Raw genomic sequence first — 25,404 nt, 5'->3', positions numbered from 1 at the left:
TAGGATACGGACCTGTATGTCCTTTGCCATCGACTCCCTTCTCCTAACAACCCTCCATTTCCCACACGCTCTGCCCCACTTCCCATGCTCAGGGTGGGTGCGGTCCGTGGACACCCAGTAACTGGTGGTGGGACTCTGAGAAACAGAACCACGTCTGCTGTCTGGGGCAGGAGACCACAGAGCAGGATCTCGGCCAGCCTCTGCCTTAAAGGAAATCTTTATTAATTATGTATGGTTCACAGATGTCCTTTTAAAAACCCCAACTTTCTAGAGAAGCACAATCCTCATGAGTGGCTTCAGCTTTGCATCATGAGTCTTGTATTAAAATCCAAGTGGTACAATTTGTTTACACTATGATACTTTCTAAATAAACTCTTTTTAAAAAAAAAAAAAAGTCTGGTCTCTCCTTAAATGTTACAGCAAAACAGATATAAAATAGACAATAAATTATAGTTTATATTTACAAAAAAGCTGTAAGTGCAAACAGTTTTAGATCATAAATGTATTATTTAATCAGTTTAGTATGAAATTGGCTTCCTAGTACATGATTGTGAAAAAAACACTTTAAAAATATTCTACGGTTTCTTCTGAGTCTTCCTTTCTACAAGAGAAACTGGGATTCGGGTTCATAAGGGCAAGCCCGCTGGACCCCCTCCTGGTGGTGGGGGTCGCCTTCCTCGCTTCCTCTCCTTGCTGGGTCTGACCCCGCCACCCGGCACGCAGTCGAGGAAAAGGCAAGGGACCGTTTTCCTGAAATGGGTGAAATCCTAGAGCCGGCCTTCCTGGGGCTAATGTGCTTTTTCCAGAACCCGAGAGGGGCAGGGCCGGCCTCGGGGCGCGGTCCGCGGCCAGCACCCGTGTACGGGGCCGCCGATGGGGGGGGACGGGCCGAGGTGTAGGAGTGACGCAGCTGCTCGACCGAAATCCGTGTCCCACACCCGCGGGCCTCCACCCTGCTAAGGGCAGCGACAGAAAAGGCACTTCCACGCGGCCCCGGGGGCGGCCCGGGCCGCACACCTGCATGAACTGCCCTTCTCGGGGTGCATCCCCCGCCCACCCCCCCCGTTCCAGTTGTGACAAACTACGGACCGGGCCGGCGCCTCGGCCAAGATCACTCTTCCTCCTCTTAGGGTCATTTCCCCTGTTCACTCACTAACACCACAAATAGCTTCATCTAAAGCTAAAGCTAGTTTGGGTGGGCTCTGGGGGGGGCCCTCAAAGCGATGCTTCTGTCGTTACCAGACTCTACCGCCGACGTCCAAACCCTGCTCCCCGCACACCAGCGACTACCCGCGCCCTTTACCGTGTGAGCAAATTCTTCGGAGGCCCTGGGAAGCCGCCTTGGGCAGTGGGGCACCAACTGGCCTGGGGCCGCTTCAAGGCCGCGCCTCCCCCGTCCCCTCCTCCTGGGTTTGTTTTTTTTTTGTTTTTTATTGTTTTTTGTTTTTTTAAGGCAGATGTTATCTGGGAACCCAAGGCTGTATGTGTGTCCCCAGCAGCTGGTTTTGAGGAGTTAGTGGCATCCACAAGCTCTGACAACCATATTCCGGTATTTTTTCAAGATGACATTGGAGTTGTCATCAAAGTAAAGAACGGAGATGGCGTTCAGCTTAGTTGGCGCGCAGCACGGTTTGGGGACGTACTCAGGATTCATGAGGTGGACCTGTTGCCAAACAGAAGGGGAGAGGCACCGTTAAGGAGCCACACCTGGTCGTGGCTTCCTCCTCCCTCGCGTGCAAGGGGCCCCCGGGTGCTCACCAGCGTCTGCACGATGGCGTGGTTCGTCGCGTTCATGTGCGCGTTGAGTGGGAAGGAACATTCTCCATCACAGTAGTTGGCGGCATAGCCCTTGGGTGCAATGATCCAATCCTTAGTTGAAGGCAAAGAGACACAACCTACGATCAGCATGTGCCCCTTACGTCATCCGTGCTCTCAGGAATCCTGGGAGCGGATACCCCTCGCCGGGGACAGCTGGGCACACAAACTCTGGGAGGCCAAGTTCATGTTCAGGCGGCAAAAGCTAGGGCATGAGCCTCATCTATCTGGCTCCAGAGCCTTCTCTCCCTCTGCAGGCCCACAAAGCCTTCAGTCGCTACCCACCTGCTGGGCCTGGGAGCACACAGGTGGGTGCTTAACGCACCTGGACCCACAGGCGCGGTCATCATAATGCCACCTGCTTATGGACGTCCTTTCCTATCACTCGTCACTTGTAACTCGCTTCTCAGAAACTAGTGGTGGTTCTCAGGTGTGGGGCTAATCGTCCGTGCTCTTCTAGATAATTCGGATGAGTCCATTGAGAGCCATTGGACCGTTAGAGGAGTTTCTCCAACCCTTTCTCAAAACACCAACAAGGTCCAAGTCCGTACGTGCCTCATGGACTATGAAAGACCAGGGGCAGAGCACCGGGAGCTGTGGGATTGATTCTGATGTACACAGAACGTGGGAACCTGGCTCCCTGGGAAGGTTGCTGGGGGCAGGGAGGGGGTGCGTTGGGCCACGAGGAGGCCGGCCCTTCATCCGCCTTCTGCCAGAAGCCCAGCCTCCGGAAGAGCTCGCAGGTCCCGTCCCATGAGGAATCACCTGGGCCCTCAAGCTCAAGATCTTCGAGGACAGCCGCTGCCATCGAGAGGGAAGGGCCTTGGTCTCCCTTGCTGTCCAGAGAACTCACCTGCCATCCCAGGTCTTGGAAGCTCACATACAGCTCATGCTTCCTGCAGGCCGTTTTCAACTCACTGCTGTTGTAATCTGTCAGAGGAGAGCAGAAGATGCGCCCATCAGCTCATCCACTCTTTCACTTCAACACTAACGCGGGGCGGGGGGCGCCTGTGGGCCGGGCCCCGTACGAGGCGCAAGACGGCAGGGAACGAGGCCCCCGCTAGATACACATGTGGTCCCCAAACAGCTGTCAGGCTCCCAGTGGCCTCACTCAGGCCACCTCGTCCACGCAGGTGCGAGTGCTAGGCCGCCTGGCACCCGGTACGTGATCACGGACTTGAGTGGATGTCCGCTGTGAGCCCCTGCTGTATGCAAGGCCTGCGGAGGGGGCGCCTGGGATGCCCTGAAGCCCTCCTCGGGCTCCTGACTTGGGAGACCTCGTGTTCACCAGACAACTACCCTAGGTGGGATCTGCTGTGATTCCCACAGGGACAGCCTTGAGGCTACACCGGGGCTGTGGGAGACCTGGGCCCTCACAGGAGAGCAGCCTGAAGGGAGGGCAATGCAGCAGGGCCTAACCGAGAGGCCTGTGAGCCCGCCAGGGAGGGCCACCCCGCGGCCAAGATCACGTCCCCAGTCTCACTTCCAGGGTTGAGCCCGCTGACCTGCACCAAAGCACAGGCTCCTGGGACAGTAGAGCCTGGTGGGACTACGTGGGACGTGTGCACCTGGCCTGCGTGGGGCAGCCGCCGTGAGCCTGGCCTCACCTAGAGGAGTGTGGGAGCGCCTGGACCATTCAGGCCAGCGGGAGCAGCTCTCCTGGGAGGCGTCCTGTGCTGGGCGCCACGGGGAACAGGAGGCTGGCTCCCTCCAGGAACTCAGAGGCCTCAAGGAGTGGCGTGAGACCAGGAACTCACCCAAAACAATGTGGATGCTACGGGCAGGCATCTGGGGAGTCCCACGGGGAGTTCAGAGAAGGGTCACGGTTAAGGGTGGGAGTGAGAGGAAAAGTGAGTGGTTCTGGTGGAATGAGTTGTAAGGACATGGGGCGATGAGTCAGGCGAGATAAAGCCGGGGAAATGAGTGGCCTGGAATGGCAACCGGCATCATCTGGACTTTCTACCAGAGGCATTAAAGTAGGCCTGTGAAGGCGTTTGAGCCAGAGGGGCCTGCAACTGGCTTTAGGAACTACTGTCATAGTGAACCGTGAGGCCAAAGGATCCATCCTGTGCTGGTGTCCAGAGACATCAGAAGTAGCCTCCAGAGAAAGGGTCTGAACCGACTGAGCTACCCAAGCGCCCCAAGACTCCAGAGGAAGCTTCTTGATCTACAACGGACTTCGATGGATGCAAGAGCAGGAGGTCCCTTGCACGCCACCTCTGCCCTTTTTAATCACATGAGCCAGTAAATCACCTAATTGTTGAAAGCCTACTTGACCTAGGTTCCCTGCTACCTGGACACCTGGGCCCTGAAGTAAGACGGGGCGTGCAGATCTCAGGAGTTTGGAAGGCAGAGAATCAAAGGGCACGGACGCAGCTCAGTCAGCTCTCCCGGGAGGAGAGACCGGCCACCTTTTGAAGGTGATTTGCTCATTCTAACTTTATTCATGCTCCCTTCCTGCCTTTTCAGCTTGCAGGGCAACCCAAGCTGTAATTTCAAGTACCCAGAAGTTGAATGCAAAGCCACCCCGGAGGGAGATTTTCACGATGAAGACTCTCTGTAAAAAAACAAAAAAAAACAAAAAAACAAGAAACCACCCACCATCCACAAAGCAAGACAGGAACCTCCTGCTGAAAATAATCCCTCAAGAAAACAGCAGGCACACAAAGGAACTGTCCCAAAAGGAGAGTTAGGATAGAAGAGAAAATACAGGGACTGCAGGCAAGGGTCATCCCTGAGTGGGGTTACAAAACGAATATCTAACGGAAGGGATAAAATAAGAAACAGAAACCCTAAAGCAAGGACATTTTGGATAAACAACGGGCCAAAAGAACACGTGGATGTGAAAGACAACAAAATAGAACTTTATAAAATTCTGCTGGAGAGACAAATGAAATGGATGGGTTAGATAGCAGATTAGACACCAATGAAGAGAGGATTAAAGAAGTGAACAAGGAATTTGAAGAAATGCCCCCAAATACAGCTTGGAGTACCATGGCTTGAAAATTGAACTCTCTCTCTCTCTCTCTCTGTGAAGAGATAATGAAAGACAGAATGAAAAGTCCAATGCATTTCCAATAGGAGCTTCTGAAGAGAATATTGGGGAGTTATATTCGAATACAGGAATGCGTGGGAATTTTCTAAAAGTGAAGGAAGGCCAGCGTCTTCATATTGAAAAGGCTCAGTGAGTCCTGAGCAGAGTAAATAAATTCCTCCCTGGCCGCACATGGTGACACTGGAGTATATATTAAACGCAGAGGAATTCTTAAGAGAATTCTGGTAATTCTTCTTATCTTTACCAGAAGATAAAAAGAAAATGAGCCACAGAGGAACACCAAGCAGATGGGCAGCCAACTGCTTTGCAACAAAAATACACAACATAAGCTGTTTAACACCCTGAGAATGATGCCATCAACCCAGAATTCCATACCTGGCTATGGCAGATGTTTCCTGCGTGGGCTACCCGGGTTCCAGTAACACCTCTCCCCTCTCACCCAGACAGGTGGGAATCAAGGCCCCATCTCCCATGAGGTAGCTCCTGCCTTTGTCCCCTGGCAACTGAGTATCAGCTTTTGACGAGAAGTCATGCAGATGCCCCCACCTTTGACAGCGTGACTCCAAGGGGAAACCAAGAACGGGTGGCATGGCAGCGAGTGTCCAGGGTGATAGCATCCAGAGCACACTGTCCTTGTAGCCGGGTCGGAGCTTGATCACTTAATTCTCTACGTGGTTCTCCAGCCTTCTTGTTGGCTGGATGAGTGCCTGCTACTCTTATTTTTCGTTAGAGTCTGCTTCTTTTTCATGTAGTCAAGAAGGGCCTTGACCCACTAAATGATTATTCAGTAGTTGGGAGACGGGGAGAGCAGGGCCCAAGCGAGGGGTCACTCTCTCATCGGGGTTGGTGGGCCTGGCTCTCTGTTAAGGTGTCTTCCAAGCAGAGACCCGCAGGAATGTTGGGAGCAAGGCGGGAGGCTGTCTGGGGCAAGGGGAGTCTGCACGGTGGGAACAGCAGATGTGAAGGTCCTGGGGCGGCCTGCTGTAGAACAGCCCGGTGAAGTCCACTCTGTGTTCATGAAAGACCCCATCCCCTGTCCACCCACTGGGCGCACAGCCCCTGGACGCTTCCCATTGGAGTTAGGCGTGGCCATGTGCCTCGACCCTGCCCACACAGAGGGGAGGCAGGGAGAAGGGAGGTGTGTGCTCCCAGGCCTGGCCCTTCTGAACTCGCCCACAGTCCTCTGCCCCTGCACGTCTTCTCCTGCCAGTTGCAAGTCTGAAGACTCCAAGGCCTCAGTTCCTTGCATTCTTGAAGTCGTCCTGGGTTAGATGATAAGTGATATGACTCCCCAACTTATAGTCCCAGTCTAGAATTATCCTGCCTGATCCCAGTTGGCTTTGTCCCCACAAAGTAAACATTCCCCACAAATGCCTTCTCTGTCCTGGGACCACGATCTCCCCAACGTCCAGCTTGGAATCATGAGCTATGGGAAAAGCAGAGATTTCTGGGGTACCTTTCCTTCCAGGCCAGTGGACATGGCGAGGAATATTATAACCCGGGAGATACAAAAGTCATGAAATTGCCCGACGGTTCCAACTCACGGGTCAGGCAACAGGTTTAGGATGGGGGCTGGCCACCAGGAAGACCAACCAAGGTGTCATGGCCAAGGACCTTGCTTCTACCTTCCACAGCTCTAGCTCTCTGTGAGCCTCCTGCGAGTCTGACTCTCAATGCGCAACAAAGAGAACTTTCTCCGTAAGAACAGCTATTTCTTTTAGAGCTAGACACTGGTATTTTTGTTAAGATCGGGGCCAGAGAGAGGAATGGAGGGATTCCACTCTGTTTTCCCTCCCACGGACCCTCTCGGGCTGCACTTAGGATGCCTTAGGACTCCATGCTGCATGCGGGCAGAGGGTGTATGAATATTTGGGAAGGTCAGTGCTCCTCAAAATACCTGTGCCTGCCACCCCGGGGTCGGTGCCCTGGGTCGTGGAATTACACGGCCACGCACCGTTCCGTTGGGTTTTAGGAGGGCTGACGGATTGCGGGAGAGCATCCTCCCGCCCTGGCCGCTGGCTATTTGTTGGGATGCAGGGTCTGGAGAGGGCCGGGGAGAGCTCCTACAGCGACAGGACTCGCCCGCTGCAGTGGGGAGAGGAAGGCAACCCAGCTTTCCCCAAACGGGGGTTGCCAGGCACGGGGAAGGCAAAGGAAAAGCAGCCGCGCGGCTGGGCACAGCCACAGGCGGGAGGCCGGGCCACACGCCCTGGGGGCAGTCGTCCTCCGTGGGACCCATGGGCGGCCCCATGCCCACCTGGTGAGACGCATCGGGGAGCTCGAGCCCCGTCTCCGACGGTCAGGCCAGAGTCCTCGGAGCCGGGCCCCCGCTGCCCAGCTGAGTCTGCAGACTCTCGAACCTGGGTCACGGGGAGGGGGGCGCGCACGCCGGCGATGCCATTGCCCCTTCACCCCCAGAGCCCGTCTGCAGCCCCCAGGGCTGCCCGGGCGTCCCCGGATGCAGATGTGGTGCAGGCTGGTCTGGGACCTGAGACACATTTTCGAGGAATCTGGCCTTTTCGAAGTTGAACAAGAGGAAGTGAAATCTGGCTTCCGCTCGTTCCCCGGGATTCGGATTCTTCGGCCGAACGCGGAGGGCAGGCCCCGGGCGCAGGCCAGCGCGGAGTCAGGCGCCGCCAGACCAGGCCCAGGGCGGCTGAGCCGAGGCCGGACCGCCAGGGCCTGGCCACACGTGGGTTGGGGCGGAGAAACCCCGCTACGAGGTGACACGACCGGAGGGGCACAGGAGCCCCGGGACCCGTCTCCTCCATATCAGACAAGGGCAGCTCCACAGCTGCTTCCAGCAGGAGAGAAACGCTTTCCCTCACAGGGAGCTGGGGCGGCCCCACCCTGGTGGGGAGGGAGGCCTGAGAGGCCGGAGGGCTGAGTTCTGTTGGTGGAAGTTGTTAGGGAAAAAGTGGTCCTGAAGTAAGCTTCAGAAGCGGGGCAGACCTTGGGGCACCCGACGGGCTCCGTGCAGGGAGCATGCTGACTCTGGATCTCAGGGTTGTGAGTTCAAGCCCCATGTTGGGCATGGGGCCTGCTGGACAGAAAAAAAAAGCCCCCAAAGCAGCCCTGCCTGTTTGCCCCCTAAGGGAGGAGCATCTGGCAAAATCCTCCGGCCTCTGTCCCCGTGGATGCTGCGGAGCAGAGCAGAGGGGCTCTGGGGGGGCCGATGAGGGCAAGGGCGCGCTCCCCGCACAGGGCCCCCCGCACCTCGCCAGGCCTTCTGGGCCGTGGAGCGGTGGTGCAGACCCCCCCACCTGGATGCCCCGGCCGAGCGGGGCTGAGCGCCCTGGGCCAGGTCCTGGCGACCCTTTGTCCCTGGCCTCGGGGCCGTGGCCCTGACACTCAGGTTCATGGGTGACAGTCTCTGCCCCCCCCACCACCTCAGCATCCGGGCTTCCCTGCGATGCTCCAGGGGCGTTTCCCCCTAGGGCGAGAACTAACGAGACTAACGGGGCCTGGCTGAGCCCTGGGCCGCCTCCCCCCGTCCCCCGGACCCCGCAGGGGGGCACTTCTGGGGCTCAGCACGGTGAGGACAGGGTGCTCCTGACCCCGCTGGAAGCAGGTGGCGTGCCCAGCCCCGCTCACGGCACCCCCGTCCCCGGGCACCGCACACCGGTCCTGCCCAGGCACGAGGGACACATCCCGCCACCCCGGAGGGCAGCCCCACTCCTCGCGGCCGCCCCCCGGAAGCTGCACGCACCGCAAGGCCCACCGGAGCCACACGAGGGGAGGCCTTGGGCCCGGCCACTGGCTTCCTCCTGCCGCCCACTGGCCACACGGGACGGGACCCAGGCTTCCCGGGCACCAGGGGCCAGGAGAGTCTCGGGGGCACGAGTCCCGGATGAGCAGGGACAGCACCGCCATGACCCTGACCCGCAGGGCTGCGCGGCCGGCTGGCCCCAGGGGCACCACCGGGAGGAGCAAGGCAGAGAAAGGACAAAGTCAAGGCAACCCGCGAAACCGGGGTGGGGGGAAGCAGGCCGGGGCTCCTGTGCGGGCTGGGCCCTGTAGGCCGGGCTCCTGCGCAGCAGGCCGCACACCTGCCAGCAGCTGGGGACACAGTGACACACCCCACGGGCCCCCAGTGTTTGAGCCCAGGCTACAGGGACTTCCCAGAGGAAACTCGTGTTTTAGAGGAAACAATTCGTGGCTCTCATTTCCCCTCCCTCCTAGAAGGATGGGGCCAAGAGCAGCCCCGCCGTGGGGAGGGCCCCTCCGCCTCCACTGCCCTGGCCCCTCCGTCCACATCCCCCGCCCTTCCAGCCCACCTGATCCAGACGAGGCTCTGGCTCCCCCGAGCTCATGGGGTGGCCGTGGCGCACGCGCCGGAGGAAGCCCAGGTCCTCGAGCTCTGCTGCGCGGACAACTGCAGGTGGGGGTCATCTCACAGAAAGCGGGGAGCGGGGAGCCTGATTTTCAGAATCTAGATTTTGTTTACAACCAGGATGGTTAGACAGGGTTCGAGGCAACGGGGAGGTCTTGTTCCTTTTGTGGGGCCAGAATTTCAAGATCTCCTGCTCCATTATCTTGGGTGGACTTTGGTCTCTTCTCGGCCTTTATTTCGTTTACCAAAGAATGCAGAGATTAAGGGTCTTGAAAACAGACAAAGGCTTCTCTCGAAGACTGAGCACTAAGACTCCCAGTACTTTAAGCACCTCTGCTCTCCCTGTTCCCTCCTAGACTGAGTCTCCCGGCCCCCAGCATCCTCTCAGGAGCTGGTAGTGGTTGAACTATTCAGGCCTCCTGCAGCTCCTGGTCATGCCTGTTACTGCCTTTCAGCATCACCTGCCATCAGGACATTCATAAGGGGTCAACTAGGGATGGGGTAAAGGGGAACCTATCACTCCTTGACACCTTTTATCCCAAAGGAGCTTACTGGCAAATGAGAGTCAGGTATTATAAATAGGGAGTTCGACATGATTCTGTTGAATCACTAACGTCCTGTCTGTCCACCACAGCTGTGGAGAATTAAGATTTGCTTTCTTTTAGAAAGCCCCGAACAAGCCTCTACCTCTTGACCAAGACATCTGGAAGCCAAGCTGCAGGCCCTAAAATTTTAATTTAAGATCAAAATGACAAATTACAATTCCCAATTCCTTTGAAGAACCATAAAGAGCTAACTCAAAGCCCTGACCCACATCCATTCTTCTCCAGCTCTGGATGTCCATGGGGTGGGGGTGGGGGTGGGGATGGGGGTCAGCTCACTCAGTGTTGGCATGCCAACCTATGCAAGCACATGACGACCTAGTGGGGACACTTGCCAGGAACTCACAGGCCAAATACACACTGACCGGTCAGGATGAGGCCCCCAGCCTACTGCCTGGAGTTCCCTAAAATCTACAGCAAGATTTCATAGTCACAACAAAGGACCCAAGCCACTATTTTGCAAGTGGTGAAGTCCCGGTTGCCTTTCTTATGCTGAGAGCACACTGAATGGTCCTAATTGGGAAGTTCAAGAGATAAAAGATCAGAACTGGAACTATCAGTAGGGTCACTGGCATATCTATATGTACCAGAGCCATACTCCCCTCCCACACCCACCCAAGACCCTTAAAGACACGTGTTTGGCTGGGTTGGAAAGACGTGGAAGGAGGAAGGACTCTGAAATGCTAACACGTAGCACTGGAAGCAGCAAAGGACTCCTCCCAAAGGACAGACAGGGTCTTGAAGGCTCGCTGGTTCGCAGATGGTTGGCAGCGGTGCGTGGTGGCAACAAAAACATCAAGGATGAAAGAGGCCTGAAGGTCACCGAATTTTACACGAATTGTTAAAAGTGGCAGAAAAGTTCCCAAACCCTCATCTGCCAAAACCAAGAGCAATTCCAAGTCACAGCGTTGGCAACCAGGGGGTTGACATGGCACGGCTGAGAACCTCAGACTCACATCGTGTTAACAACTCCCTCCGCAGTAAGGTCCGGAAAGATCCTGGGAAATTAGCTCGACTGGTGTCTAGAGCTCCCACATGGAACCTTCCCTCAAGGCCATTTGTGCACAGTCCTGGTAGTGAACTGGCCAGGTGGTATCACAGGCCCCCAGAAGATGAAGCAATGAACCGCAAGAAAAAGTTACCATAAAAGACGGTGAACGGAAGCCACTAGAAAGATGGGAGCTAACAAACCCGAGGGCAGGCTGGCGCAGGGCAGTAGGGTGGTGGAATTGGAGGCTGAGAAAGAACTGCCAGATTCACTGGAATCCCCAACGGGCTGCACAGCACGGCTTGGACCATGACTCGTAAAACATGTGCAAAAGTGATCAACAATAGTGTCCAGATGAGATCCAAGCCGCTGGAGAAGTGCGACACAGCCAACACCCGTCATTCACTGGGAGCAGACAGCTGCAGAGAAGCAGGGGCAAGTGAAAACCATCCAGGGAGCCTTCGATCCAAACCCACACTTCGGTGCATGTGTTTGCAAAGTCCGCCTTGAAGGCCAATGCAGACGTTCGAGCAGATTCTGGTGGGCGGTGGGGAGGAGGCCGACGGGGCTCTTGGCCTTTCCCTCGCTGCGGACTTGCCCTGTCGGCCCAGGCATCTGCAGCTCGGTTCCAAAAATAGCCGCACATTTCCCTGCCATGTTTCACCCCGATGACAGGCAATTTGATGGATTATGTTCACTTCTCTGCCCAGATGCAGGATGGTCTCTGATGGGCTTCCGGTGGTGGTTGTCTCAGCGGAGAAATATTAATTCCCTGGGAGCACTCTGTGGAAGAAGGGGGGCAGCAGAGGCAAAGTAATCTCTTCCTTCAAACTTCCAGAAGATTTCCAAAGGGAAAGTCCTGCCTCGGGTCACACCAGAGAGGACAACTTTCTGTCTCAGCTGCGGCTCCCTGCTTCACGAAGGTGGGCAACATCTGGTCCCACGGCGGCTTGGCACAAACCAGACAACCCATTTCTCTGCGTAGCAGGCAGTCTTTCTGGAAATCCTTTCTCCAGGAGCAACCTCTCCCCTTGTACGTCTGCTCCCATTAATGGCAAGGATGAATAAGGAAGAAAATGCCAAATATCTAAAGTGGCACTTCCGTGGGCCCGACCTGAGCAATTTCTCGACCAGCTTCAGAGGGTCTTTGAAGACACTAAGAGGGAAGGAGGGTCCTTCCTAGTAACACTCTCTTCGGGGGTCTGAGCCTTTGAAGGAGTGAGGCCAGAGGTACCCGTATGAACTCTCTTGTCCTAGTACCGCGGGAAGGAGCAAAGCGTATGGGCGAGGACCAGGCTGGGAGGCGGGGGTGGGAGGCCCAAGAAAGAGCAGATACGCTGGCCTCTTAATACACGTTCGATCAACTTTCATATTCCTATTTAATAAACTTGTCAAATGCTAATTTTTAAAAAAAGCTGAAAGAGACGTGGAAAAAGAATAGTTGGATGATCCTGGTAAAAACCCAAATCAGAGACATGTTTTTCCAATTACAAAATCTGTTGTGTGTACTTGGGGGAGGGGGTGTTGAATAAATCAAGTGAAATTTCAATTTTAAAAAAGCAATCAACATTTCAAGAGCTGCCTTCGTGTCTGGGGCCCCAGCGCCAAAGCGACCGCAGTTCATTAATGAATCGACGCCCGCCACGGGCAGCCTCCTTCATCGCGCCCTGAAGGGGGACACGGACATGAAGGCCTCTCTTTAGCAGGCTTCCTCAGAGGCGAACAAAGGAAAGCAATCATTTCTTCTTCTTCTTTCTTCTGTTTTTAGTGGTAAACACGGGAACACCCACGCTGCACGACGCTTCCAAGAAACACCAGGATGACAAAAGCAGCAAAATGTCACCTCACACTGGGTGGTGGATCCTCTAGCTCTACAGCTCAGTTACTCGTAAGAGGGATGGCTTAGTAGGTCGGAACCTAAAACGGAGATGCCTCTTCCCAAAGAGAAATGGAGCACTCTGGAAAGCTGCGTGAAGTCTTTCTGGCCGCTGACGAGGACACTCTTAAATAGTCACCTGGTAGAACTGGTGCATCTTCCAGAAGCATCTGACATCCTTTCTTGGGTCCTAACATACGCCCTGGGGACCTGCTTCCTACAACTGGATGCAACTACTCTGGGCATTATGAGGGACCAGATCAAATACTTATTTAACCCCAACAAACCGACCGAGTGTGCGTCATCCCCACTTAAAAGACAAGTAACCCGGAAGCTGAAATAGGTTTGCCCAACGTCACGGACTAGTAACAAGGGAAGCAACATCTCTGACTGCAAATCCCACCGCAAATCTTCAACTTCATGCTTGAATCCTGGGCCAATTCAACAGCTCAAGGAGACCCAGGACTTGTAAGCCTTGGCTTTAGAGCAAGATGCATCTCTTTGAATTTGGTGCCTACTAGCGATGTGAGCTGATATTAGGAAGCAACACCTGCTCCCCACACTTCATGTTTTGATGAGTGGACTTCCATATCCCTTTCTAGTAAGACACAGCATGGGGGGGCGGGGGGCAGCGGGAAACACCTCTGAAGGACTACTGAATTGACACTCAAGCAGTAGGAGTTCTTCCTCTCTCTAGCCCTCGGAACCTGCCTGTTTGGGGCAGGATGGGGCTGACCCCATTCCCTAGCTCAGAGGTGAGCACCTGGCCTCAGCCTGGCTTTCTACGGAAGCTACTACCAGAAAGAGATGTTCTCTTCTGAAGCTGAGGTTACCAAGTGGGATAAAATCCTGGGACTACCGGTTGCCTCCACCACACAGAGATGGTCTTTCTGAGAATGCCACCAATAAGGGAAAACAGAAGAAGAGAAGGCAAGGTAGGTCACACTGTGTGAGCCCATGAATCTGGCCAGGCCTAAGATAGAATCCGCAACTTCCGGTTCAATGCACCAATGAAACCGGTCGGAGACGGTTGTCGGAGCTGAGTTTCCATCACTTTCAGCCAAGAGCATGGACAAGTACGAGTCCATCTCACACAAATACACCACGTTTGTTTGTATGCCACAGCCTCCCAGGAGTGACACGACTAGAAGAAAATCTAGGTGTTCTCAGGACCTTTGTGTGAATGAAAGAGGAGTTGGAGAAATCTCATCAAACGGAAGGATGCTCTTCTAGAAAACCAGATGCTCAGGTGTCTAGCCTGCAAACTCAGTCCCCAGAGAACAAACATCCCCTTCTGATGGCTCTAGGAACCCTTCTAGGTAATTGGTGGCTGTGATGAGGCACCTGTAGGCCTTTGTAGTTCTGGGCAGAAGCCAGGTAACAGCTGACACCATCAGCACATCCTTGTTCTCATTGAGACCTGAGTGCTAACCAGGCTTCCTTTCTGGAAAAGAAAGGGGGGGAGGCTCCACCCAAACCTACCTGAGGCGCTGGAGACCCGTGACACATCCTGGGACTGGGTTGAGCGATTGCGGCTCTGCTGGCGGCGCCGACCGGGGGCCGACCTTGTGGTGCGCACGTGGACCTCACTCACTTTGAAGAAGGCCACCATGAAGGGCTGCTTGTCGTAAGGCCCATCTCTGCCCACCAGGCCTGCGGCTCGGGGGTTGATGGGGAGTCCTTGAATGCAAACCACAGAACCGGTCTTCAGTCCATGGAAACTTGTTCCTATAAGCTGCATAGCTGAGCCTCCCTCACCGCGCAGGTGTCAGCCACAAAGAAGGAGCGTGAGGGAAGAGCACTAGGCCTTCTCAGAGCCCTGCTGCCTCCCTTTGGATGGGCAAAATCAAAACACTCCTTCCAAAGCTCCACGAAACCAAAGCAAGGACTGGCGTGAACTCCCAGGCCCTCCCATTCCTGAAAGGCTTCCTGATGCGACTGTTCTTTTCTGATCATATGCCTCCCAAACAGGGAGGTGACTGACTTCACAGGCAGCGTGGGCCCCGTCTGAGGACCTGTGTGGGGAGTCTGAGCTGTTGAGCTTTGGTGCTGGAGGAGTAGGGGGCACTGGAAGGGTTTCTGTGCAAACCTCCCCTCCCCGGCCCCCCACCCCAGCCAATAGTCAGAATGTAGCCTGGCCTCCCCTGCCTCTGTGAGCGGTCTTCCCATTGTTACTGGAACTCAGACCATCTACTTATATCCAGTCCTTCCTGGAGACCTCCAGGAAAGATTTTGCTTTTCAGTAGCAGTTATGAGGGAACAGTCAGTGAGGTCACCCCAGAGCTGTGGTCTCCACCGGAAACCATGGCTCTATCCTAACTGTTGGAGAGGAAATGGAAGAAAACTGTTGGCCGATTTTGGCAAACTTACCATCCCGGGTCACCACGCTCAGCTGTAGCCCCATGTTGTGCTGTGGGGTCACGACCCACAGATTGCTAGTGGCTGTGATGTCAAATTCCAGCCAGCCTTCTTCTGAGGCCCACACCACGCGGGTGTCCAACAAAAATAGGTCAGAGTCTCTGAAAGAAAGAAGAGATGGTGTGGTGAGTCGCGTGCTGCCCTCTCGGCCCACCCTCTCTGTCCTGCCTTGGCGTTAGGATGAAAACACCAACGTTGGGTTACGTGCACACAGGAGGAGCCACGCACAGTGCCCTACTGCAGCTCTGGCTCGCGTGACACACCGGACACATGCATGGCATGATCTGGAGAGGAATACATGCTAGGGAGCTTCACAGAAATGAGTTTTCTCCCCAAAATATGTAGATCTCTCAACTTCATCAAAGGCCTTGCTATGGCTGTTCATGCCAAGTCTTTCTTGGAAATAAGGAAGGGAGGGCAGGAGGAAGAAAGTAAGTCATATTGTTGCTTACTTTGTGGTAAACGAACTCTAAAAAAAAGAGCAAGGAGGGGTGTGAGGGAAAGGATTGGGAAAATATTAAAATCAGGAATCATATGAGCAAAAAAAAAAAAAAGGGGTGTGCTTTGTTCATTTTTCTCTTTTGTAAAATGAGGACCCAACAATCTTCATATGTTAGTTCCTGTGAAATAAGGAGAATCGAGAGGCCACATCAAATCTGTGAGTAATCATCAGTTCCTTGCTTTTAATTACGGCCTTTGAGCAGTCCATGCTGAGTGTGGGCTCCTTTCTTGTGTGGACGGTGTAGCTGTGGGTGGATGTTGAGTGATTTTAAAGTTCATCCCGGTGCAGCTGTGAGCCATGGCTGGGCTTCTTGTAGGAAAACCTGGAATCCATTCTTTCCACTGGGCTCCAAAAGGAGTAGTTTTACATACGTATGTATTTCTTATAGTTTTCAACTAACATAACCCTGGGAGTTGTGGGAAGATGGATGAAGGCTTCTTCCCACTCGTGCAACACTTGGTGATAGAGCGGTGTTAGGGGACGGTCCCCTTCGTGTGTTTCAAGGATACTCTGAATCTGAGCTGACATCCCAGGGTCACGGGCATGAAATGGCCAGGCACTCCCAGGCCAGGGAAGGGCACCATTTTGGCCATGGAAAGATTGAAATCCTCGGGTACCATCTTTTACAGGATAGAAAAATTACTAGAACCCTGCATCATTAAGATGAGCACTGCAATGCAAACACCGAATGTTGAAATTGGTTATAAGGCGCTCTTGTGCACTTCGTTCTCCTATCAACGATCCTGAGAGATGGTTGAGGATCACGATCCCCATGGGACGGCTGGGGAATCGGACTCGTCCTTGAGGTTACAGCCATGCAACTAAGATCAAAAGCTGGTAAATGAAAGAGCTAGCTAGTGAAAAGCAGCAAGCACGTCCAGTTTTCCGTACTGTGTCCCTGCTGTTTGAGATTGTTAAGAAAGGCCAACCCGTGGCAAGGGAGTACAATTTCTCTCTGCCCCATCAAATCTTCGTGAGGCCAGTGAGATGTTGGGAGTCAAAAGTCTTAGATTTCTGAGGGGAAACAATTTTTCCTGTTTACGTGGCTTAGAGTTAGAAGGAAACTCTACCGTCATCTTTTCCAAGCTTAAAACAGTAGGTACAGCGAAAAGGAGTTTACTCAGCTGCCGACCAGAGTCTGCGGGGGGCCACATGCGGGCCTGCCATCTTTAAAGCACTCCCCGACGTGCATGTGTCATACCTCCTGTTGACAAATTGCCCCCCAGGCCCTAGGTAACTGTGAGCAGGGAGACAGGGGGTGTTCATAGAAAACAGCAAGAGCGGACTGCAAGTCCAAAGCTTTGAAGTGAAGATATAAAAAGACATAAATTCTCTTCTGGAAGGTTGGAGAAGACCCTCATCCAGGAATAACACAGACACGACGAACAGCACTGTGGGAAAAGGAGCCCTGGTCCCCCGGCAGGGCAGGCACGTCCTTCTGGCACCCTCTAGAATGAGAGTCCAGGGCGCCAAGCTGCCCCGGAGTGAAGGGGGTCACTCGTCGCTGTTCACAGAGCTTAGGTGACGCACCTGTGCACCTGGCAGACAATTCTTAAAGACTTGGCACGAGGATGCAGAAAACTACAGTCTGAGATAGGAGGGCGGCGGAGCTGGTACAAAGAGCTAGAATGAACTTTAATTTGGAAAAAGTAGGGTCTATGAAGCAGGAAACAGTTACAGGAGACAGTGTGGGGCAGGGTGGAAGTCTCCCACAAAGGAGAGAAAGCAGAGAGAAGGAGAAAAGGGCACGGATTAAAGGGGAAAAGACGAACCCCAAGTTAATCTTGGGATAAAGGAAGAAGGCTCTGAGGGGAGGAGGATTAGCAATCGGGAGGTGGAAGGGATGCAAGCCACAAGGCGAGTGGGGACGCGTAGATGCGAGCGGCCTGGCTTACTCTCCTGCCTGCTCCTGAGTCACTGCTGGGTCCCTGGGCACCTGTGCTGCTTCTCCACCTCCGTCCCTGGCCGGGCAATGGCGAGGATGCTGGTCCTCACTGCTCAGGGGGCCAGGGGGAACACACAGGCAATCAGATAGCTGAGCCCGGAAAGACAAAAGAAGTGGCTCACCGGCCGTGAGGTAGCCTCAAATTGTGATGCTCATTACATCATCTAGGAGGCTCGGGTCCACGGACGGAAGGAGAGGTAGAGCATGCACTTAAAATAAGTGGACTAAATGGAAGAGAAGCAACAAGAGTTACTGTGTGCTTCCAACATGCGGGATGCCCCAAGAGCCTCGCCTTTATTCCTTGGGGTCCGCAGAGAGCCAGATCCTTTCCCCGTCTCTCTTCTACAGCTGAGGGCATGGAGCCCACAGAGCTTAGGTGTGTGACCAGAACGTAAAGTCAGAGCCTATGCTCTTAGCCACCACATATCTAAAAAGCAGAGTCTAGAAAGGCCCAGGGCACAGGTTGAAAATACTGAATGAGGGCTCAGAAGGAGGTAAGGGATCAAATCTACTGCACAGAGATGCCAACATCAGCTGGATACAGAACCATGTTAAGATACTCAGAGCTTGGGGCAGCCCCGGTGGCTCAGCGGTTTAGCACCACCTTTGGCCCAGGGCGTGACCCTGGAGACCCAGGATCGAGTCCCGCATCGGGCTCCCTGCATGGAGCCTGCTTCTCCCTCTGCCTGTGTCTCTCATGAATAAATAAATAAAATCTTAAAAAAAAAAAAGATACTCAGAGCTGGCACATGATCAGAAATCACGAGCAGGTTCTCCTATCCAGGCCAGGGTAGGAAGGGGTGAAAGATACATGCAGGAAGGGACCAAAGATGGCCGCCACCTGCTGTTGGAACTCCAGTGACCTTCCCAGTCTTGCTCTACTCCTCCTCTCATGCAGAAGGCTCCCCATCTAGACTGAGAACACTACCGACATGCATTCACAGCCAGGGTGAAGAACTTAAAAAAAAAAAAAAATTACAGCTTTAAGGAGCAGCCTCTTTGGCTCAGCCTCAACGCTCCCAATAACACAGGTATTTAGGAAACACTATTTATGGCAAGTCACTGAAATGGGGTGGGGCCGGCTGATACCTATTTACTTGGCATCAATGACCTGCAGCCTGCCCAGTCTCCTGTGCAAGTATAGCCTCCAACAGGATGCATCTGATTTTGCCAGGTGAAAAACACAGGGATTCCCTTCTAAATCTGACTTCAGCAGACTCAAGGCCTGTCGTTCTTTCTAAAACATGTGTTACCAATGGATAAAGAATCCTAGGGTTTGGCCAAAGTGACCATCATGACTGGATTACTTGGATCTTCCTCTTGGGATGACTGACATGCTCAAGTTCATCTATCATGAAAGAAAATTCTGAAACAAGACAGAGAATTCTGAAACAATTTACTGGCTGTTTTGTTTTCTACCAACTCACAGAACCCCATGTTTCATGATGAATATGCATTCTATCTTCGAGGATACAACAATTTTATTTTCGGTGTTAGCCCACTTGAGGTCTTTAGATCTTCCTGGGAAAATTAAGTTCTTAACAATTAATAAGCCTACCAAGGGATGTCTGGAAAATCTAGAAATTTCTAGAAAATTTTACAAAGTCACCCTGAGGCTAGAATTGACTGACCAGCAAGTCACTCATAGCAAGACTTGTAGAACTAGTGTTTTGTTGTCGAGGTCACCCCACCTGGTCTCTCCTAATACAAGCTCCCAAAGCCCCCGCCCTTGCAGGCGATACTGCATCAGGCTGGCGTAGAAAGCAGCATGGCAAACACAGTGGGTCCTATTTCTTTTCACCCTCGAAGAAGAGCAGGAGGTATCCGAGCTCCTAGTGGCTGGCTTTAGTCTTTCCTGACAAATGGCACCCACTAAGGTCACACTGCCCTAGACAAAGTGCCACTCTGCTTACTACTGTTTTACTAGAAAGAAATGTTCTTGACCAAGTGAAATTTATATGCTTGAAGCAAACAGATTTATGAGATGTTTGATAAGGTGAGCCTGTTGTCTTCTTCCTTTATTTCTTTACAACATCCCTTTGCAGTACGGCTGGACTTCACGGTAAACTAAGATATGAAACAACTCTCATCAAGTGATGGACCTGCTTTATGCAATGAGGCAAACTTAAATTTCAAAAAGAACGGAAGCCCAAAGCCAACCATTTTAGAAAATTAGATAGTAAATAAAGCAAGCGGTTTTACTTTCTTCTTATGTAATATATCATATACAGAGGATTATAAGTTTAAACTTTTACCACTAAAAGGAGGAAAGAATAGGATATTTGAAAACAGAGCACTACAAATCAGGGTAAACTGCTACACACACACGGATTTGGGTAATAAGAGTGAATGCACATTATTATTATATAATTAAGCTCTCACTGATGTTATGCCTCTCAGTATTAACTAATATTCACCTCAAGGACTAGCAGGGTATAAAGAGATGGTTTAAATATCAAAAACACCTTAACTCTGTATGACAGATTTCATCTTCAACAAACGGATACAAATCCGTTTGCTGACACAGTATTAACCTAGCGAGCCCTTACTTGGCGTTTACTACATGGATGCTTTTCCATATGCTAAGTCCTCACAACCACCATAAGAGGTAAATACTATTAATGCCATCACAGGCTTACAGAGAGGGAACCTGAGGCACAAGGGGGTTAAGTAGCTTGCTCCTAGTCATAGAGCCAGTAAGTACAGAGTAGGGATTTGAATATAGGTCACTTGGCTCCAGTGTTGCACACCCTTTAATCATCACAGCAGTTGTTCTCAAGTTCAGCCTGTGTTGGAGTCACCTGGAAGGTTTGTTAGCACAAAGAGCTTCTGGGGTGGGGCCTGAGAATTTGCATTTCTAAGGTACCCAGGTGATGCCGCTGCTGCTGGCCTGGGCACCACACTGTGAGAGTCTGACCTACAGCAGGGTCCTGCTCCTTTAAATATGACTAGTATCATCGTCATCTGGTTTTTAGACTTAAGGTTCAAAGCTAACTGCTCTCAAGATTTCTTGCTCCTCTCCCTAAAACAGTACAAAGCAAACGTAGAACACTCCGCAAGTAAATGTTTGATTGTCTTATGCATTGGCCCTACCCTCAGGGAGTTATCAAGTTAGACTAATAATCAGAATCACAAATAAGATCAAGTCCAAAGTAGCAGTATTATTAGAAATCCTGCTTCTCTGTGTCCAAGGCAGAGAGGGAGGGTGGAGGGTGGAAAGCAGATTATTTTTTATGAATTCATGGCAACCTAACCTGACCTCCTTGGCCACAGAAACAAAACAATGTCCTCCTTCACGGGGATATATACTCCAACACGCCCTAGTGATCAAGCACACATTGAATGAGACGTCCTGCTACCTTTTAAACATGTTACGTGCAAATGTTATGTTTTCATCACCAATCCTACATTTCCATTTCCTGTACGATACAGGGAAACAAAACAAGAAAAAAGGTGTTCATTTGGGATTTAAAAAAAAAAAAAACAACAGATGTCTCAAAAGATAATCTTAGCCTCCACCATAGCCGGCCTCCCACAAGGCTGGACATCCTGGAAAGAAGACGCATGTCTTCTTTCTGGGGCAATCTGTTTCTGGGGATGAACACTACAGAAGGCATAGTTTCCAGAAACAAAGACTGATCTTTTCTTCTCTTCCATGTTTACCAAGTGTTAGGTAAACAGTCCCCAAACAACTGCTTCTCTTGCCCACTGCACCCGATTCTCCCTTTCCCTCAAATGGAGCATTCTTTTGAGTGTACGTTCCTCTTTATGATAACCTTAATTCCTCCCTGTAATACGCTCTTCTACACCATGGCTCTGCAAAGAACAGAACTTAGATAGGCTAAGGAATAAGGTTTGGTTGAATTTTTTGTTTTGATTTCAGGTGGATCACTCTAGATATAATAGGACTTGACTAAAAAGACAAAACTAGTTACATAACCTGAGGTGTTGTATTATCCTCTTTTCGGGGGCAAAGCAACAAAACTGAAAAGCTCATTGCTTGCCTGAGGCCCACACTGAGTGTGCCAGAGATTATCAAATAAGCAAGTAAGATTTCAGGAGTCCCTGAGGATCACACTTGTGAAAGCCAGACACAGAAAGAGAAACAGGTGTGGCTGGGCACAGCGATAAAAGGCTTTGATTTCGCTCTGCCCCAACCACAATAAGGTTCTCCCATCCTGGCTTTCTCAAATTTGCCCTTCTCTTAAAAAAAAAAAAAAGTCTCAGGTATCTCACTTATACCTCAGTTGAAGATAAAGGTTCATGTCACTTCACTTTAGCCAGCAGCACTGAAAATCCAGTAGCACTCTAGAGCAATCGATCTGTAAGAAATGCTCTTCTAAGGAAATTACTCTCCCAGATCTTGGAACTGGACTGACTGCCCGGTTCAGGTCTTGTTTCCCAAACTACACTATTTGGTTAATGAATCACACATATCAACATTTGTGGGGATTCATTGTAAAGATTTCAAAATAAAAATAATAAAAATATTATGTTTCAGAGACATATGCTTCTGGTTATGATGTATCAAACTAACACTCCCACTGAGGACAAGTGAAAAAATAAACTTGTTTGTAGTCATCTTAAAGCAACTAAGACAGTCAACACTTGATGGGTCAAGATCACAGGGAGAAGAAAAATACATGGAGGTGAGCCCTACATTTGTATTGTTTTTGTGTTGCCTTTTCATTTCAGTAGATTTGATCATTCCTGGCATGATGCATGGGTATCAAACAGAAAGGAGCAGAAGCCTACAGCTTGGAGCAACATCACTGGCAGGGACAAAAACTGGAGCTTCGGGAAGTTTGGACCTGGAGGGCTAAGGTCCCAGGGGAAAGGGGCTGCATAAAAGTGAGCTCATACAAGTTTGGTTTCACCTCCTATAGAACTTTGGCTCTTCAAGTCCTGGCTGCCTTCAACTCCAACATTTCCATTTGAGATATTTGCCAAATATGAGGCTGTGAATGCGTGGAGTAGGAAGCTGAGAAAACAAGCAGAAAGAAACTGCTTAAAGGACAAAAAGCTAAGCAGAGTTTTTGGCAGTTTCTCAATGCTGGAAGTTAAAAATTAGAGTGCAGAGCCCACCAAGGAAGAGGAGCTCTGGTAAACATCAAACATCCTAGACCTTCAGCTGAGACCCCTAGAAGGCTAAACTCTAGGAGAAAGGAAAAAACCAGAAACAGATCATTCTTAACACATCCTTAAATACCCTTAAATGCTTGAAAAGAATGAGAGATCACCCTGTATTTTGTGTGCCTCCCAGAAGACAAGGAAATCCACTCTAGAAAGAGATAACAGCATTTATAAATATTTTCCATAGATAATGGCCAGAACTGAATTAAAAAAATGATCAGTCATGCCAAGAAATAAAGTCAAATGAGGAAAAATCAAGAGAACAAATAGATAATGGGAACAGACCCACAGGTGATCCTGAATAATAGAGTTATCAGATATGATCTCTGAATCTAGCATTATGTAAAAAGGATAATAAATCACAAGTTGGGCTTGTTCCATGAATGCGAGGTTGGTTTAACATTTGGAAATAGTTTAATGTAGTATATCACATTAACACTTAGGGGAAAAAATCAGAAATTTTTAAAAATAAAATTCCACACGAATTTCTAATATTAGAAAACTTAACTCGAAATAGAGAACTTCTTTAAGATTCTAATAAAGAGTACCTATAAAGATATTATATATATATATAATTACATGCAAATTCATTCAGGGATTTCTGATCTGAGACAGAAATCTGACTCAAATTCAAAATTGTACTGCATGTCCAGTCAGTACAATAAAACAAGAAAAATGGAGAAAAAAAATGTAAGAATTACAAAAGAAGAAATAAAACTGATATTTATAGATGACATGATTATATTTATAGAAATTCCAAAAATTTTGCACAAAAAATTATTAGAATGAATAATTGAATTTGCAAGGTTGCTGGATATAAGATCAATATACAAAAATCAATTGTATTTCTTTGTGAGCAGAAACAATTAGACACCGAAGTTTTTAAAAGCTAATAATATTATTTACAATAGCATAAAAATCGTCAAAACCGGGAATATTCTAATGATCTATAAATCAGAATCATCTAATAAGAATATATAAGACACAAAAAAATCATAAAATATTACTAAGAAAAGTGAAAGAAAGCCTAGGCAAATACCACATTCTTAGATTGGAACATTCAATATTAGTAAGAGTCAATTCTTCCAAAATTGATCTCTAGATTTAATGGAATTCCAATTAGAAGCCCCACAAGTTTCTTTATAGAAATTAAAATGCTGATTTTACAATTTATGTGGGAATGCAAAAGGCCATAACTAGCTAACAGAGTTTCAAAATTTAAAGAATTTATATACAGTTATCAAGCCTTCTTATGAAACTAAGATAACGAAGAGTATAGATTGGTGCAAGAAAAAGACAACCAATGGAACAGAATAAAGGTCTTAGAACCAGACCCACACATACATGGTCACCTGATTTGTAACAAAGATGCTACTGAAGTGCATGGAAAAAGAATAGTATTTCCAATAAATGATACTAGGGCAATTATTTATTTCTATTCTTACACAACTAGGCTATCTAATCTACTTTACTAGTTCATTTAGAATCTCAAATATCTACTACTCCAGCTAGCTCATTCTGCTGAGCTAAAAACTTTCATATTTCACTGCCTCTTGGGCATCCATTCATGTCTCAAACATGTCCAAACCTGAACTCATCCTCATTGCCCTTCCCTCACTTATTCCTGTGTTCTCTATCTCTGTGAATGGTTCAGAGGAGCATTATCCAACTAAAAATTCTGGAAAAATGTGTTTTTGCCCTCTAACAGTGATTTTCTCTCTTGAAACAATTACATTCTATCTGTAAAATATGTAAATGGCGAACTTGGTGAAAAATTTAGTTTAAGCAATAATTCTGTCTGGGATTATTCCCAGGGACTGTACTAGCACAGCTTCTGGGTGGCCTAAGGAAATCTTTCTCAGTTTCAAAATCCATTTCTAATGCTCAGTTCTCTTGATTCAAACATTCATTTTTCACACCCTAAGCCTAATGAAGTTAGGATGAAACATGAACTAAAAAAAAAAAAAAAAAAAAAAAAAAACAAAAAACAAAGAAGAAAGAAAAAACTTTGCCTGTTTGGAAACAGAGGAGTAGGTTGTGATATTGCTTACACCAGGACACACTGAATTTTAAATTTTGGAATTAATTCTTCCTCTACATGTCTTCCAAAGACTGCACCATGATAGAACACAGAAAAGTTATATGCACAGAAGACAGACTATCACTTCCAGCAATGTAATTTCTAAAACATAGTAGTATATGGGATTTCAAAGCTAGCAGAAACAAGTGGGCAAATTCAAGTACAAAATAGGGCCATCATAAAAACAAAACAAAACAAAATAGGGCCATCTTTCAGACACTGAAAACATTTCTGGCTGGCTTTCAAGAGATGCTATTTGACTTTAACTTCTAATTATATGAAATTCAAATAAGAACCGTAAAAGAATGTCTTTAACCAAATAAGTGTAGATGAAAAGGATATTTTTGGAAGGCCCCAAAACTGCACTATTAATCTACAGGAGCTATAAAATTAACGATCCAGTGCTTAGGTGGCTTGATCATTTTAAGCATCTGCCTTCAGCTCAGGTTATGATCCCAGGGTCACGCTCTCTGCTCTGTGGGGAGTCTGCTTCTCCCTCTGCCTCTGCCTGTCTCCCTTGTTCATGCTCTCTCTCAAATAAATATATTTTTAAAAATATAATTAAAGATCATGAGTACACATTCTGAAAAGCAACAGACTACAACCACAAATATAGAAGGTCAAAGGTATTCAGAGCAGCCTTTACACTACAAGCAT

The 25,404-nt window shown here is 49.8% G+C and overlaps 1 protein-coding gene across 1 annotated transcript in view; it reads right to left on the bottom strand.

The window, feature by feature from the left end:
- Window positions 1–487: 487 nt before the first annotated feature.
- Window positions 488–25,404, bottom strand: part of BMP6 (bone morphogenetic protein 6) — a 149,287-nt gene continuing 124,370 nt past the window's right edge. The window contains exons 3-7 of the mRNA XM_025444825.3: window positions 15,040–15,188; window positions 14,152–14,349; window positions 2,669–2,745; window positions 1,759–1,869; window positions 488–1,663 (exon numbers count right to left, since the gene is read on the bottom strand). Of these exons, the coding sequence (XP_025300610.3) occupies window positions 1,514–1,663; window positions 1,759–1,869; window positions 2,669–2,745; window positions 14,152–14,349; window positions 15,040–15,188 (685 nt within the window). The 3' untranslated portion in view covers window positions 488–1,513. The remainder of the gene's footprint in view (window positions 1,664–1,758; window positions 1,870–2,668; window positions 2,746–14,151; window positions 14,350–15,039; window positions 15,189–25,404) is intronic.

The sequence above is a fragment of the Canis lupus genome, chromosome 35 (assembly GCF_003254725.2).
Source record: "Canis lupus dingo isolate Sandy chromosome 35, ASM325472v2, whole genome shotgun sequence".
NCBI classification, from domain to species: Eukaryota; Metazoa; Chordata; class Mammalia; order Carnivora; family Canidae; genus Canis; species Canis lupus.
The sequence above is the reverse complement of the archived record's forward strand: the minus strand, read 5'-3'. Positions and strand labels throughout refer to the sequence as shown.